Source organism: Eschrichtius robustus, chromosome 13 (genome assembly GCF_028021215.1).
Source record: "Eschrichtius robustus isolate mEscRob2 chromosome 13, mEscRob2.pri, whole genome shotgun sequence".
NCBI lineage: Eukaryota > Metazoa > Chordata > Mammalia > Artiodactyla > Eschrichtiidae > Eschrichtius > Eschrichtius robustus.
The window spans coordinates 7,983,796-8,001,654 of record NC_090836.1 but is presented as its reverse complement, the minus strand read 5'-3'; the positions used below and the strand labels follow the sequence as shown (position 1 = coordinate 8,001,654).

General features: G+C 38.9%; 1 protein-coding gene across 11 annotated transcripts in view; it reads right to left on the bottom strand.

Annotated features, from left to right (window-relative positions):
* The window catches only part of A2ML1 (alpha-2-macroglobulin like 1), an 82,780-nt gene that overhangs the window by 37,718 nt on the left and 27,203 nt on the right, over window positions 1–17,859 (bottom strand). For 8 of the 11 annotated variants that reach the window (XM_068561532.1, XM_068561525.1, XM_068561528.1 and 5 more), the window contains 5 exons: window positions 11,718–11,850; window positions 4,671–4,936; window positions 3,999–4,182; window positions 3,527–3,689; window positions 2,748–2,800 (listed from right to left, as the gene is read on the bottom strand). In XM_068561532.1, the coding sequence (XP_068417633.1) occupies window positions 2,748–2,800; window positions 3,527–3,689; window positions 3,999–4,182; window positions 4,671–4,792 (522 nt within the window). In that variant the 5' untranslated portion in view covers window positions 4,793–4,936; window positions 11,718–11,850. Of the gene's footprint in view, window positions 1–2,747; window positions 2,801–3,526; window positions 3,690–3,998; window positions 4,183–4,670; window positions 4,937–11,717; window positions 11,851–13,675; window positions 13,714–17,859 lie in introns of all 11 variants that reach the window. The other 3 variants (XM_068561530.1, XM_068561529.1, XM_068561524.1) reach the window with 2 other exon arrangements.

Below are 17,859 nucleotides of genomic sequence, written 5' to 3'. Positions count from 1 at the left end.
GCCAGACAGAGAAAGACAAATACTGTACGATTTCACATATATGTGAAATCTAAAAAACAAAACAAATGAACAAGAATAACAAAACAGAAACAGAGTCATAGATACAGAGAACAAACTGGTCGTTGTCAGAGGGGTGTGGGGTGCAGAAAGGAAAGAAATAGGTGAGGGTGATTAAGAGGTGCAAATTTCCAGCTGCAAAATAAATGAGTCATGGGTATGAAATGTACAGTGTGGGGAGTATAGTCCAAATCTATGTAATATTTTTGTAGGGTGACAGATGACAACTGGACTTATGGAGATCAGTTTGAAATGTTTAGCAATATCAAATCATTATGTGATGTAACAGGTACTAACATAGTGTTGTAGGTCATTTATACTTAAAAAACAAACAAACACATAGAAAAAGATCAGATTTGGGAATTCCCTGGCAGTACACGATTAGGACTCGGCGCTTTCACTGCCAAAGGCCTGGGTTCAATCCCTGGTCAGGGAACTAAGATCCTGCAAGCCATGTGGCGTGGCAAAGAAAAAGATCAGATTTTTTTGCTACCGAGTCAGGGGATGAGGGGATGGGGAATTGGATGAAGATGGTCAAAAGGTACAAACTTCCAGTTACAGGAAACATAAGTACTAGGGATGTAATATATAACCTGATAAATATAATTCACACTGCTGCGTGTTATATATGGAAGTTGCTAAGAGATTAAATCCTAAGAGTTCTCATCGCAAGGAAAATTTTTTCCTACTTCCTTAATTTTGTATCTATGTGAGATGATAGATGTTCACTAACCTTATTGTGATAATTGTTTCATGATGTAAGTCAAATCATTATGTTGTACACCTTAAACTTACACAGTACTGTATGCCAATTATATCTCAATAAAACTGGAAAGTAAAAAAAAGTTAGGTAATAGCTCTCTTTCTGGCCCAGTCCCACCCATACATCCCCCCCCCCCCAACCCCCATCTACATTCTTTTAGGCATTTAAGAAAGAAGTAAAAGTTTCTCCTGACTCTCTGGGACCTTGATTGCCTTCAGCTCAAAATAATCCACATGCCATAGTGGCACATTTGGGGTGGCAGTTAAGAGGTGGGGAGAATATTCTGCCCTCCTTCCTGAAGGGAAGAATAGGACATGTACAAACCGGGCTCTTTACACAATAAGGAGGCAAGTATCACTGAGATTACTGTGGATTGCTATAAATTCTACAAAAAAAACACAACAAACAAAAAAAGACCAGTTCCTCAGATAGCAAAGTACTTTTCTCACGCAGGGAGTCAAGAAGCAGATTTGGACACGAGTCAGGCAGAAGCAGTCTCTGGAAGGAAACAAGTGTTCAACTAGGAAGATAGCATTTGCACTGGAAGCTGCCTGAGGTTTCTGAATAAATGGGTGTAGCAACCAAGCTAGATAGAATCAGTTAGTATCATGTATGCTTCAGTTGCTTGAGGATAAAATCTTGAGCTTTGTAAACTCACAATTTTTGCCACTCTGTTACCTAGTAAAAAATGTTTAGTTAATTTCAGTGTTTCATTTGGAGTTTCAAATTCAGTGTTTCAAATTTTCAGTATTTCAAGTTGGAACTTGGAGCGGGGGCTGACTAAAGAAATGGTGTGAGGAGGAAGGAGTAATTTGACAACAGAAATAGAGCATAGCTATGGAAATCAGGGCACCTCTCAGCAATTCGGCCCAATTTGAGCTGAGGAAAGATAATGTAACAGGGGTAGCTAATGAGATCAACCTCCAGGGGGCAGTAGAGTCTAAAATAACTGGCTGTGGTTACATTTTAACCCTTGCATACCCTCTTTTCAGCTCTGGAATCAACACTCTGTTTAAGAAGTAAGTACTTAATATTACACCCAACTGATAAAGAATACAGCTGATAGGAAGAAGAAACTGAAAAGAATTCTAAATCGGGAAAGAAAGTAGTGGTTGGAGGAGGCTACCGATTAATAATAAGCTTATAGCTTCCCTGTGCACTGGGAAAGGAAACAGCAGTTCTGAAAACATGGAGATGGAAATATAAGTAATGCTTTCTCCAAAATTATCTTTAAAATTTTCCTTTGAATACATGGGCTGTAACTGAAGGAAAAAGAAGACAGCCAGGAGTGTCTGAGAGGTCTTTCAAAAGCACTTAGAAATGACACAAGAAAAAAAAAAAATTGAGAGCAAACCTATCATAAGGCTAATGAGTCTAGCAATCAGGTAGTTCAAGGAAAATTTAAGTATTCACCAAACGTTACCACATTTTTACCTTTGGCAACAGAACTTTGCCTTAAAAGAATTGTCTGCTCTATAAATTACCTTGCCTCATAGCAAGAAAAAAAAAAAAAGATGGTGGGGGTGGATATTCTTATTTCTTCCATCTGTTAAATACACTCCTGAATTATTTCTTAGTATTTGAACTGCAAAGCCACTAGGTGTCACTCCTGGAGGGAAAGCCTTGAAGTTTGCAAGAAACTCTTTTAAAAAACAGCAGCAAATGGAACCATCTCTCAGGAATGTTAACCTAATTGATGTTCTCAGCTATCAAACATGACAGCTAGATGCCTCTGCATGTTTTCAGGCAGACAAGGGTGGGGACGATTTGGATGTGTGCCAGGAGTCTAGAACTCCAGTTCCCACAAGCGTTCTGCACCTAGAGGGCCTCCCCCCCTGGAAAGAATCTCTTCTCCTCTTCCCTGTTCTCTCTCAGTCAGCCCTACCCCTTTCCCTTTCCCTGTCCCTCTTCCCAACTAAATTCTCACCTGGTCATTCACTGGAACAAAGTTGCTGGTGAGGGTGACGATGCGAAAATGCACTAGAAGGAAACAGGCATCATTAGCAAAGGGGATTTTTTTTTCCCCTCTCAGAATCTTTCTTTCTTCCACCCTTTATGCTTCCTCACACATACTTCTTAGTCAGCAAAATCCCATCAGGTTTTACTTTTGTAATAAAACCTAGTCTGAGAGAGAGCTCACGCCCCAAACAGTTTTTCTTCATGGCTCCTGACTTTGAAACCTCAGAACGGAATCCCCTTCTAAGGCAGAAGGAACAAATACGAATCACAGGGCTCCGGCCAAATGCCCTTGATGATGTTTTCTGATTTGTACACAAGCAGCTTTCTGTGAGAACCAGGAATCCAGTTACACCTGCCAAATTCCATTCCAAGAGAAATGTGTATTTTGTTTTATTTTATTTATTGACTTATTTGTGTTTTTGGCCGCACCACTCGGCTTGTGGAATCTTAGTTCCCCGGCCAGGGATCAAACCCAGGCCCACAGCAGTGAAAGCACCGAGTCCTAATCACTGGACCACCAGGGGAATTCCCTGTATTTTGTTTTAGATACACACACACAGTAGCAACTCCACCAACTAGTCTTTCGCGTTTGTAGTACTGCATGTATTCAACACCCATAACCCTTCATCCCTCCAGACCCCCCTCTCTTCCTTGGTCCATCAGCCTGCCACCAACCTGCAAAGCCCCTCTACCGATGGGTGCAGCTCTTCCCAGGCTTTTGTCTCATCCTATCTCTGTGCCTCTTACCTTGCTGCCCTGGGTTATAGACAGGTTTGTCAGTTTGTATAAAGATGCCATTCTGCTGCCTCTGAATTAGAACCTTTTTCCTCTCCTCAAAGTTGATTTTATTTCCAGTTCCTCTCACCCGGACCGTGGCTACTTCTTCTATGCCACCAGAAGGAACGGGTACCTGGCCAAGAAAAGGGAGCTCTGGGAGGAGTAGGAGACTGGGGGAACAGAATCAACCCGTCTCAACCCAAGAGGGAGAATCAAAGGAAAGAAATGAGTTAGATGGGGGTAGCAAGGGTAGAGCCATTAAAAAGTTGCCAGAGAATAATATCAGAAGTTATGTCCAGGAATTGAAGTTTAGGAGAGATAGGTTTAAAGGCCATGGCAAAAGTAAAATTACAGAAAACATACTTAAAGAGAAATTATAGTGAATACCCAGGGAGGAGAATAGGAAAGTTGAGGACTACAGTTGGGCTAAGCCTGTACTTACCAAAAAGGACTTGCAATGTAAGTGACCCGTCTTCGATCCAGAATGTTCTATCAATGTGAGGGTCTTGCCCTTGGTCTCCAGACTAACAGTAAATTTTACATCACTGTACCCAGGGCTCAGATCCAAACAAACCTTCTGAGTAGAAGGGAACTTAAGCTGGGCTGGTAATGTCACCAGGTAGTTTCTATTGAAGAAGCAAAAGGATTTCAGGGCAGTAATGATTCATCTATTTAATACAAAATTAATCCCTCTTCTGAGCACTCAGCATATAGCAATGAATTAAACACACCAAGCCCCTGTCTTTATAAACCTTATTTTCTATAAGGGAGAAGCAGAAAAGCAACAAATAACTCAGTGTACAGCCTTAAACCTCCCACCAGTAGACCATCATTGAGAACCTGGACCTAGGGTACCAAGGAGGAAATTAGTTCTCTTACAGAGAACAGGGTACTGGGAGGCTACTATATTTTAATATCGTTTTTTTTTTAAAAGTTTCTTCCTGTCATCTTACCTTTTCTCTCTGGGTAAAGGAAAAGTGAAACCAAAGAAGGGAAAAGATGAGAAGGAAATTAAAATAAACCAGAGGCTATCTCCTGTTCCCCATAGTTATATTTGAGAAGGATAGACGAAGAAGCCGCCTGCCCTAAATCAACGCTGACACCATCCACTTACAGGAGGCTTTTTTCTGCCATGGCTGGCAATAAGGCCAATACTCCTAAAAGGAGTTGAGCCCACATCTTTGTGGGTGGGATAGACTCCTCAGCACCAGGAACCAGAGGTCTGCTCACCCACATATATATGGAGCTATGGCTGATGCCGCAGCCAATCACCTTTTGGGGCCTCAGGCGGAGGTGGTATACCAGGGTAGGGCTTCTATTCACTTCCTCAAATTTCTTTCCCCCTGAAACATTCACACTGGCTCAGCCAGTCTATAAAACCTGTTTGGGGAAAAAAAAAACGTGCTGAGTATTCATAGCGGTAAAGCTCTCAGAACACATTTTAGATCCTTCCCTTTTTTCTGGCTTCATTCCAAATTCCCATCCCCATTGGATCTTTTTTTCTCTTTTTATTATTCTATTAAGACTTATTTGGGGGACTTCCCTGGTGGCACAGTGATTAGGAGTCCGCCTGCCAATGCAGGGGACATGGGTTTGAGCCCTGGTCTGGGAAGATCCCACATGCCGCGGAGCAACGAAGCCCGCCCGTGTGCCCCAACTACTGAGCCTGCGCTCTACAGCCCGCGAGCCACAACTACTGAAGCCCACATGCCTAGAGCCCGTGCTCCCCAGCAAGAGAAGCCACTGCAATGAGAAGCCCGCGCACCGCAACGAAGAGTAGCTCCCACTCGCTGCAACTAGAGAAAGCCCATGCGCAGCAATGAAGGCCCAACGCAGCCAAAATAAATAAATAAATAAATCATTTAAAAAAAGACATATTTGGGAGCACAGGAATGGGAGCAGTATCAATACAAAAGTAGTATATTTATTTAATTGGGAATTTTTTTGATTAATAATAAGTATTATTGTGACTGTATGGAAATAGGAACATACAAACTCATGTATACAAAGGCGACAATCTTAAAGGGCAATTTCACAATACACATCAAGAGCCTTTCAGATTTGCATATTCTTTGACCTAGTCACTCCTATTCTGGGAATGTATTTTTATGGGGAATGAGAGCAGGCACGTATGCAGAAAATGTGTGCGCTCTGAGATTCTTCCCAGTGTTCTTTATAATGGCAAGACTTGAAAGCCACCTAAAGTATAAATTAGTGAGGATACTTTCTAGGACCAATGACCAACCCAAATCAAGCCAACTTAAACCAAAAAAGAGTTTTGTATACAGTGATGTGTATAAAATTGATGACTGATTTAAAAAAAAAAAAAAAAAAAAAGAGTTTTGAATAACTGGGGAGGATCAGACAAAGAAAGAAATGAACCAGAGAAACTCTGAAAACGTCATGACCTGGAATTAGAGTCTTGATTCTGCCAGGACTCATTATCCCCCCCCCACCCCAATCTTTCTGTCTTATTTGCTCATCTCCTGCCACACATAGGATTTCCTTCAAGTGGTGGGAAACATGGCAGCTGTGAGTCATCAATCCAGAATCTCCAGCTCTAGGATCCCGGTAGATAAAAATTTTCATCTAAGTTAGAGAAATTTCTGAAGATTTTGTTCCTCCTTTCACATGCTCACTTCTGAATCAATCATTGTAGCCAGGCTACTATGACTGGGAGTTCCTGGGTCATTCTGAGGCCTGAGTGATAGGCTACTGTGATTGACAGCCCCGTAGAGCCACATGGAATTGGGGAGGAGAAATTCTCTAAAGAAAGAAGTGGGTTGTGGACTTCCCTGGTGGTCCAGTGGGTAAGATTCCACGCTCCCATTGCAGGGGGCCTGGGTTCAATCCCTGGTCGGGGAACTAGATCCCACATGCATGCCACAACTAAGAGTTCAAATGCTGCAACTAAAAGATCCTGTGTGCCACAACTAAGACCCGGTGCAGCCGGAAGGAAGGAGGGAGAGAGGCAGGGAGGGAGGGAGGGAGAAAGGAAGGGAGGGAGGAAGAAAATCACAGTTTAAAAAAAAAGGAAGAAAGAAGTGAGTTGGGGTAAAGATGCTGGGAAAATAAAACATTAAGTCTATTACAATGCCCAATAATATGAGCTTGGTTGAATAAATTGCCATATTAATACAAAGCAATTCTATTCAGCCATTTAAAATAATGTTTTCAGGACAAAAGGAATTGTTTGCAATACTAACTGAAGGGGTGGGGGAGGAAATATGATACAAAACAATTTTTAGGAATTTCCACTTCCTTTATAGATGTAAAAAACTGGAGAGAGCATTTCTGTCTCCCTGGCAGTGAGGAAAAGCCAGACAAACTGCAAAATCACAACTTTTCTTGAACCAAGAAGTTGAATCTGAGAGCTGAGTCAAGGCTGCAGCTCAACTAAGTAGCCTGAAATCTAAGGAGACACAGTTCCTCCAGAGCAGAGACTGGATGTGTGGACTGTCTCATCTGTGCCAGAACATGGGAAGTATTTGGGCCATCATAGAAGCAAGTAAGAAAAATACAGCTAAAGTTTTAATGAACTACTAAAGGTCTATGTGGGCTTGAGTAACTACCAAAAAAACCTCTGTGTGCCACAGAAGCAAGGGAAGTTTGTAGTTACTCACGGGTTCTTTTCCAAGACCTTGACCAGGTGCTCACAAGAAAGACTAGGAGAGGATGACAGACTAAATTAAGCCTCTCTTAGTAGTACAGGCAGAGTGGACAATATTATCTATCACTGCAGGAAAGGGCCCAGATGCCCATACTCTTCTCTCAAAAGTCTTAAGCCTCTGGGGAGGAGCAGCAAATACTGTTGCCCCCATTGTTGCACAGGTAAAAACCCATTGTTGCCAAGAGAAGGATAGAGAGGGAAAAAATCTACCCTGGGGGAGGGAAAAGAAACAGTCCTCAGCCAAGAGTTCTAGGCCAGTACTTTCAGAGGTCTCCTAAAACTGAAGGAGGGGCAGGAAAATCTTTCCCACACAAGACCTGCCACAGATACACAGCAGAGGTAGGCAGGGAGTAGAGGCAGGAATCCTGAGAAATCTCATTCTCCAATGTCCAGGTATATAAAAACTACCTAAGACTGAAAATGAAGAGGACCACAGAGAACCACCCTACCCCTCACCACTACCCTAGCAAACACCAAGTAACTAGTAGTAGCAGTCTGCCACTGGCAGAGGAGCATGAATATGGAGAGAAACTACCTCTGTATACTCCTACAAGGTGTATAAAGAAGGTTGAGAGTTGAGGGCAGAGAACAAACACTGAGAAATCTTTCCAGCATTCCAGACCCCACCCTAAGCATAAGATACTGTAAGAGGAATTTGAAGCTTATGGTGCACTGGAAGTAATCTTGGCAATAGCAAAACCTAACTCCACCTCACCTTTTAACTAGATTGACTCTATCCACCATGCTAAACTGCCTGAGAAGAGGCACAAATAGTGTTTACCTAAATCCCTCCTATTCTACACAAGATGTCTGGCATTCAATCAAAAATTATATAATCTACCAAAAGAAAAATAACAAAGAAGACAACCACCTGTCTTCAAAATACAAAGCAATTAACAGAACCAGGTTCAGAGATGATCTACATGTTAGTAGTATCAAAGAAGGACTTTCAAATGGCTGGGAGCAATCTTAATAAAAGATCTAATGGAAAAGGTGGATAACATCCATGAACAGATAGGGAATTTGAGAATAAAGACATAAGTGATAAAGTCAGATAAAAATGCTGAAAATAAAAACTATGGTATCAGAGATGAGCAGCTCCTCCTAAAGGCTCATTAGTAAACCTGACACAGCTGAGGAAATAATAAACCAATACCTACCTTGAAGGTAGGTCACTAGGAATTACCCAAACTGAAACATCAAGAGAAAAGAGGAGAAACAAATAGAACAGAGTATCCAAGAGCTGTGGGACAATATCAGATGGTTTAATGTACAAGTTATTGGAATCCTAGAAGAAGAGAGAAAGAACAAGCAGAAGAAATGTTTGAAGAGATAACACATGAGAGTTTTCCAAAAGTAACGAAAAACATCAAACAATAGATCCAGGAATCATAGAGAAGTCCAAGCAGGATAAATGCTAAAATAAAACACACCTAATCCATCATGTTCAAACTTCTCTTAACCAGAGATAAATAGGGAGTCTTGGAGGTGGCCAGAGAAAAAAAGGCACATTACATTAAAAAAAAAAAAAGAATTACAGCAAACTCCTCATGAAAAAAAATATTATCCAGAAGACAGTGGATTGACATCTTTAAAGTACTAAAAGGAGGGGGAAAAAAATGGAAATCAGCATTCTGTACCCAGCAAAAATATCTTTCAATAATGAAGGGGAAAAAGAGTTTTTCAGACAAACAAAAGCTGAGAGAATTTACTGCCAGCAGATCTATGCTACAAGCAATATTAAAGGGAGCTCTTAATTAAGGCAGAAGATAAAACAGGGGTTGACAAACTATGGCCTGTTCGTCATATCCAGCCTTTCACGGGTTTTGTAAATAAAGTTTTATTGGAGCACAGTAATATTCATTTGTTTACATATTATCAGTGTCTATTTTGTGCTATAGTAGATTTGCGGGATTATTAGAAACTATGTTGTATGCAAAGCCTGCATTATTTACTATCTGATTATCTACAGAAAAAAGTAAATGCCAATCCCTGGGATAACACACCATACAGAAACCGCACAAATAAATGAAGATCTCTGGAAATGATATCAAATAAAATATAAAAGGCATTTAAATCAATTTTTAATCACTCTAAAAGATAAATGACTGCCTAAAGCAAAAATATAATTCATTCTGAGCTATAATGTAGAGGTAATGTTTTACATGTCAAAACAAAGGAACTGAAAAATGAAGAAAGAAAGTTTATAGAACCTGCTTAGCATACTTCCTTTGGCACCTTTTCCTTCTCTCCTCCTACTTTGAATTTTCTGATTCTAAATTTTTCCCCTCTTCTTCCCTTTGTAACATGTTCAGGGCCCACCACTACACATGTCTACTTCTCACAGCTTTTCTAAAATCACAGAAATACACCTTCATTCTCTTCAGCCAAGAATCTTCTTTTACCCTGGCCCTTTGATTTTAGTTTATAAGATTTTTTAACTTTGGGATTCTGCTGAACATTTTCCAACCATGTGGATCTAAAAGAGAAGTGAGAATGGAGACAGGTATGGTTCCAGCTATGCACGTCCAATAATATATTAGCTATGCAATGAAAAAATAGTAATACCTAAGCTAGGGAGGGGTGCTTATTTACACTGCATGTATTTAACTTGGATACCTAGGAAGTTAACTTCACTGCTAAGGGAGATTTAAAACATCTATTTACTGCTCCAGCAACCATAAGACACCAATCTTGCAGAAGAAAGATAATTGTGCAAAGAATCTGTACCGAGGATGCCATTTATTAGTTGTGTGACCCATGACAAGTTGCTAACCTCTCTGTGCTTTTGTTTCCTCATCTATAAAATGAGAACAATAATAGCACCTATATTATAGAGTTGGTATAAAAATCAAATGACTTGATGAATGGAAAGTGCCTAGCACAGTGTCTGGCACATAGTAAGCTTTCTGCAAATTTTGCTTTAGTGTTATTAAAAATTATGATGGAGCACCCTTTCGTAGGGTTAGCAACTTTCAAGCAATTAACATTTTGAAGAGTAAAATAAGGCAAACTCTGTGGACTTGTGACATAACAATGTGAATATACCAAACTGTGTACACTTAGAAATGGTGAAGAGGCTACATTTTATGTTATGTATTTTAATGCAATTAAAAATTAAAATATAATAATTGATAATCAATAAAGATCTGGAGGCTGGAAAAAATAGGACAAATTAAATTAGTTCTAGTACTTCTTAAATTAAAAAACTTGCAACTTTCATTAAAAAGAAAAAGATCTGTAGAAAGATGTTTACTTCTGTTTGGGGCATTGAGGGTTCCACATGATCAGCAGAAGGCAGAGTGACACAGCAAAGCAGATGGAAAAAACCTGAAAGACTGCTTCTTCATACGTATGGTTTTGTCCATGCCATTCCCTTTGCCTGAAATGCCTTTTCTTCTCTACTGGGAGAATTTCTCATTGTCCTTCCAGATTCAACTAATACCTCTATGAAGGCATTTCTAATCCACCTCATATACTCCACTGCTCCAGACAGAACCAATTCCTTTTTTCTCTACCCCAAACTTCACTACCTAGTGAATTGACCACAGCACTATCTACCTTGTCTTGTCACTTACTTACATGCCTCTTTTCCCCACCCATACTGTCAAACTCTTTAGAGTGAGAATTAAAGCTTATCCGTCTTCCTTCTCCTAGCCTGGGTACTCAGTATAAACACATAAATGAGGAGTAAAGGGCAAAAATTATCCCTCACCTATCCATCTCTTCATTACCTTCAAAATAATTCACTTGGCTCCTGCTCTCCCAAACCCTTTCAATGGTCCTTCCCTCTTTGGGGCTCTTGTTTGGTATGACTTTATGATTTGTGGCATTATTAACTAATTATTCTTTCTTATAGGTAACTTCACATACTTCATATACTATAGGGAGAAGAACGCATCTTTTGTCTTAATTGATTTATTAATAAGGGAGACACAAAAAAATGTTTGTTGAAATACATCTTGCCGGAGTTTTTGATCCATTGGTCTGTAGCTGGGCTTGAGAATTTGCATTTTGAACAAGTTCTCAGGTGATGCCAATGCTGCTGGTCCAGCAGCTTTGAGAACTGCACTGTAATGTTGGCTCTAAGAGTAGTTTAGTCAGAAAGGCTTCCTGGAGTTTAGAGCAAAGTTCTGATAATAAAGGCACAGAATGTCAAACTCTCTTCTGCGTTGCTCCCACCAAAGCCCAATAGAAAGAGGCCAAGAGACTCCAGGGGGAGGGGGTTGGGGGAGGGATGGAGGGTTGGAGTGGGGGGCTGAGATTAGCAGATGTAAGCTATTATATATAGAATGGATAAACAACAAGGTCTTACTGTATAGCACAGAGAACCATATTCAATATCCTATGATAAACCATAATGGAAAAGAATATTTTTAAAAAAGAAGATATATATATATATATAGATAGATATAGATATAGATATATAGATATATCTGAATCACTTTGCTGTACAGCATAAATTAACTCGACATTGTAAATCAACTATACCTCAATAAAAAATTTAAAAATAAAAATTTTTTTTAAAAAGAAAGAGGTCATGAAACTGTCTTCCTTCTCTCTTCATCCTCTGTCTCTTGTAGTTTGGTCCTCCCAGGACTTCTCTAGTTTGGTACTCTGCTACCTGGAATAAAATGAAAATAGTAACCATATGGGATAGAAGAAATAAGATGCCAACATTAATGAGGTCTTTGTGAAATGAATCCAAATGAACTCTCCCTTGATGGGAAAGGAGAATTGCTCAGAAAAATACAAAGGGCTGCCTCTGTACTTTATTGTCTACAATTTTCTTTAAGATATAACCATATAAGCAATGATGCATAAGGAAAACAGTGAACATTAACTTAAACCTACACCCTGGACTAGTTAGCATTCGAAGGCCCAGAATGTAAGAGTCACATCTAAATTCATTTGGAAACCTCTCCAGTGTGCACAGTCAGACTATATAAGCTGTGAGGGCAGGGACCCTGTTTTGCTAATTATTGTATCTCCCACATTTAATATAGTACCTGGCACCTAGGAACCTTCAGTTAATCAGTCAATACTGGTGGGTATTGATGAGATCATGATTGGATCGTCCATAAATATCCCATCAGCTCCTTGTTAGGAATGTACTACAGAACTCCTATCTACAGTTTAAAATAATCCGTCCATGTTCCCCTCATTCCTACAGCCTCAGCTTGTCCCAGGCATCAGAATGGGACTTGTAAATTTTTGAGGAAAGCATTCCAAAGTTTGGGTCCACTGAGGCACAGAACCTGGGCAGGAGCCCACTTCCCAGGGTCTGAGGGAAGTTCTGCTCACAAAGACCTCCTCTGACATCCATTAACTTGTGCAAATTCCTTTAATAAAATCTCTTACAAGTTTTTTGTAACACTTTTCTCAGTTGCAATTTTGTATTTGTTGCTGGTTTTTGTTTTTTGTTTTTTTTCCCAGGGCTGCGCCACTGCGTGGCTTGTGGGATCCTAGGACAAATACACACAATAGGCACACACATACATGCACATGCCAAAGCTTTTTGTTAGGTATGGAACATTTTGTGGTTGATTCTTGCAGGCTCTGACTGATGTGGACAGAAGGGAGTACCAGTACATCCAATTTACGTTTTATTCTACATTAAATAAATTCTTAAGTAAATAATCAGTTTTATTACAAATACAATCATAGTCTACAGAAAGTTTATATGAAAATGAATACCAATTTAGAGAAACGTGAAATCAGAATTCTGAGATATCCTGAACTATATTTCATCTTCTTTCTATTATTAATAACTACTTCCTTTTAAGTATATGCTTCTATCCTAAACCAACCTTTTCCTTTTCTATCTACCCCTCCCTGAGGTGACCATGAAGGGTAGTGTCAGATAGCTTTCTAACTGCTGATAGGGCCAGTCGTGACTTTAGAAATTTCAAAAAACAAATTATCTAAAAAAAATTGAAACAATCCCATTTACAACAGCATCAAAAACAATAAAATACATAGCAATAAATTTAACTAAGGAGGTGAAAGACCTGTACACTGAAAACTATAAGACATTAATGAAAGAAATTGAAGAAGACACAAATAAATGGAAAGATAGCTCATATACATGGATCAGGATTACTAATATTGTCAAAATGCCCACACTTTCCAAAGCAATCTGTAGATTCAATGTGATCTTTAGCAAAATTCCAATGGCATTTTTATAGCAATAGAACAAACACTCCTAAAATTCATATGAAACCACAGAAGACCCCAAATAGCCAAAGCAATCTTGAGAAAGAAGAACGAAGCTGGAGGCATCACACTTTCTGATTTTTAAACTACATTACAAAGCTATAGTAAACAAAACAGTATAGTGCTAACATAAAAACAGACATATAGACCAATGAAACTGAATTGAGAGCCCAGAAATAAGCCCATGCATATACAGTCAACTAATATTTGGCAAGGGATCCAAGAATACTCACTGGGAAAGATACAGTCTTTTCACATGGTGTTGGGAAAACTGGATATTCACATGCAAAAGAATGAAATTGGAATACTATCTTACGACATTCACAAAAATTGAAATTAAAGACTTAAACATAAGATCTGAAGCCATAAATTCCTATAAGAAAACATAGGGGAAAAGCTCGTTGACTTTGGTCTTAGCAATAATTTTTTGGATATGACACCAAAAGCATAAGTAACAAAAGCAAAAATAAACAATACATCAAATGAAATAGTTTCTTCAGAGCAAAAGAAATAATCAACAAAATAAAAAGGCAACCTATGGAATGGGAGAAAATATCTGCAAACTATATATCTGATAAGGAGTGAATATCCACTATATATAGGAACTTATACAACTCAATAGCAAAAACAATTGAATTTTAAAAATGGGCAAAAGAGGGAATTCCCTGGTGGTCCAGTGGTTAGGACTCCATGCTTCCACTGCAGGGGGCACGGGTTTGATCCCTGGTCAGGGAACTAAGATCCCACAAGCTGTGCAGTGTGGCCAAAAAAAAAAAAAAAAATGGGCAAAGAACCTGAATAGACATTTTCCCAAAGACATAGAAATGGCCAACAGGTACATGAAAAGGTGTTCAACATCACAAATCTTCAGCGAAATGCAAATCAAAACTGCAATGAGATATTGTCTCACACCTGTTAGGATGGCTATTATCAAAAAGACAAAAAGTGTTGGCAACGATGTGGAAAAATGGGAACCCTTGTTCACTGTTGATGGGAATGTAAATTGGTGCAGCCACTATGGAAAAAAGTATGGAGGTTCCTCAAAAAATTAAAAGTAGAACTACCATATGATCCAGCAATCCCACTTATATATATCACATATATCAAAAGGAAATGAAATCACTATCGCTAAGGTTCATCTGGACCCCTATGTTCAGCACAGCATTACTCACAATAGCCAAGACATGGAAACAACCTAAGTGCCCATCAGTGGATGAATGGATATAGAAAATGTGGTATATGTATATACATATATATATATACACAATGGAATACTTTCAGCCATAAAAAGAAGGAAATCCTGCCATTTGAGATGTCATGGATGTACCTTGAGGGCATTATGCTAAGTGAAATGTCATATGGAGAGAGACAAATACTGTGTTATCTCAATTATGTGTGGAATCTAAAAAACTCAAACTCATAGACACAGAGTAAAATGGTGGTTGCCAGGAGCTGGGGAGTGGGAGAAATGGGGAGATGTTGGCCAAAGGGTACAAATTTTCAGTTATAAGATGAATAAGTTCTGGGGATGTAATGTACAGCATGATGACTATAGTTAGCAATACAGTATTGTCTATTTGAAATTTGCAAAGAGAACAGATCTTAAATATTCTCACCATATACACACAAAATGATAACTATGTGAGGTGATGGATGTGGTAACTCACCTTATTGTGGTAATCATTTACCAACATATACATTTATCAAATCGTCACATTATATGCCTTCATCATACACATTGTTATTTATCCATTATATCTCAATAAGGTTGGGGAGAAAAAGAAACTTCAAACATGCTTCACTAGTTAAGTATTATATTAATACTAATATAGCCCAAATACACTACTTTGAGTTAAAATCAGGAAACCATTTCTGCTCTCAATTTCAATCAGACTGCAGCTGAATTTGAATAAACTCCAGAGCATAAACACTCCCTGAAGTCCCCATGAATGTGGTTTGCCTGTAACACTGACATGTGATAGGAACATGATTGAAGCTTGATTTTAGCAAGTTCTGTCTCTCCTTTGTCCATCACTCTGTCTCTGCTTTCTGTGTAAGGAGAATCGCCCAGCTCCAGTAATACCAGCTCCTCTGTAGAAGCCTAACTGATCTTCCATTGGAAGTTGTTTATTTTCCTTTACCACTCTTGTCAGTCAAATTGGCCTGCCAATTATTTTTTTCTTTTCTGATCCATTTTAAAATCTATTTAAATGTAGTTAACAGCCTGATAATATGCCTGGAATTTGGCGGGGGAAAATGTTGAGGGTGTAAAAATCTCCAAAAGTTAGGCTGCATAAAGTCTTATGGTTGGCATATCATGTGGTACAAACAGATAAAGCAGCTGTGTTAAAGGGTATTTTGTAAAGAGTTAGCTCACTTGGTTTTGTTTGGGTATTAGAATCCTGACTTGAGGGTGTTAGCCTAAATAGATGTCATAATATATTATCTGAAAGAGTTCTTGTCCATGGACTTTTTACTGTAAACAATAAAAGTATTTCTGGAGTAAGAATTATATCAATAGTATATCATATAATTATAGATTATCTTATTATCTTATCCTAATAGCTTATTATAGTATTCTATGTATTATCTTAGGCATAACTAAGGGGTACTCATAAAAATTTCCTATTCACCCTCAAAAAAAATAAACAAAAAAATAGTGGTAATAAGTACTCAGTACAACTAAGGAAAAAATTTGTCCTGGTGTGTTTGGAATTTTTTTTCTTTATTTCATCCCAGCTTTCTTGATCCTTTTCTATATATTTTATATTTTGTCCCACACCCTTCTACTCCAGGATGTTATTTTCTCATTTCCAGATTATTTCCACTTTTTCACACATATTCTTTGGTCTTCCCTCTGCTAACGTTTTCTTTGAATACTTTGCTGTCCAAAATGTGAGTAGCTCTCTTTACTTGGTAGTCTCCTAGGATACACATTAGTACTATGATATTCTCAGCAAGCCAGCTTTCTGCTCTCCTCATTCCAGAGGAAGTCAGCAGAGAAAGTCCTGTTTCTGTCCCACTGTAGGTCTGCTGATCTGAGACTCTACCTCTGGAGAGCAGGAAGTAACCAAAGCAAGTCATACTATTGAGGAAAAGCAAGTGAAAAACCACCCAGAGCTGGGGCCACTCCTTGCTTACCTCTGGGTCTCCTCCACCCTTCCCTACTAATTATAGGTTCAATTCTTTCTTTCCCAAACCCATTCAAGTGAACTATGCAATATGTCAACGTTCAAATATGAATGCATCAGGGCAAATGCAGTTGCCACCCAACCCCACCCAAGCTTCGACAGTACCTGAACCAGCATTTAGTTTCCTAAGCAAGAAATGAAAGAAAACTGAAAGTCCCTAATAAAAGAGGCAAAGGAGAAACAGAGAGATCACGTGCTCAGATTATACTTGGGAAAAGGACATTTTTTCAACAACTATCTATTGATCAATGTTATAGAATGGATTGTGTCCCCTCAAAATTTATATGTTGAGGCCCTAACCCCAATCAGTGCCTCAGAGTGTGACTGTGTTTGTAGCTAGTGTCCAGTCTGCCAGCTGACCCTGGAGATTTTGGACATGTCTCCACAATCACATGAGCCAATTATAAATCGTGTGTGTGTGTGTATGTGTGTGTGTGTATTTGATTTATATATATAAAACACCTTCAGCATGTCAGACATAATAGGGGAAATATTTGAAGACCTTTTCTTTGACTTCAAAGAAAATATTCCATAACATAAGATACACACAAAAAGTCTAATAACAAATAAGAAAAATACTAAAGAAATGCCTTAAATAGCATATGATTTAGTACCTAAAGCATGCTACAGGTATTACTCATTTAGAAGACAGACCTGTGGGCTGGGTTACAGTTATAAGGAAAAGTTCAAAGGAGTATAGTGTGTCATTGAGAAGTTTCAGGGAACCTCTTTCATACAGGTTTTCATTATGCCTTTATCGTTCTTACTTTTTAACTTTAAATCCTTTACCACCCACCCACCACCCCCCTGCCTCAACAAAAGAAAATCTTCTTTTTTGAAAGTCAGGACCTTCCTCCTCAGGCCTAACCATATTATTTTGACTATGAGGCACTGTCTTATACATACTAAGCCACTCTTTTTGAATCTGACTGGACTATTTGGGGGAGGGGGGAGGAGGGGGAGAGGTAGCAGAACAGATGTAAGTGTTTCCTGTGAAGTATAACCTTCCTTCTGGAGAAGTAGACTATAAGGGATTGATGTGAGAGTGGAACAAAAGTTTTCCTGGAAAGTCAGCAATGCTGGGCACATTGTAAGCATTCAATACATTTTTGTTGACTACTTAACCAACAGGACACAAATTCTTCACAGCAAGATACTGGATAAAATTACATTATACCACCAGCCACTATTTTATTACTGTGGTTATATAACATGTGAGCCCCAGG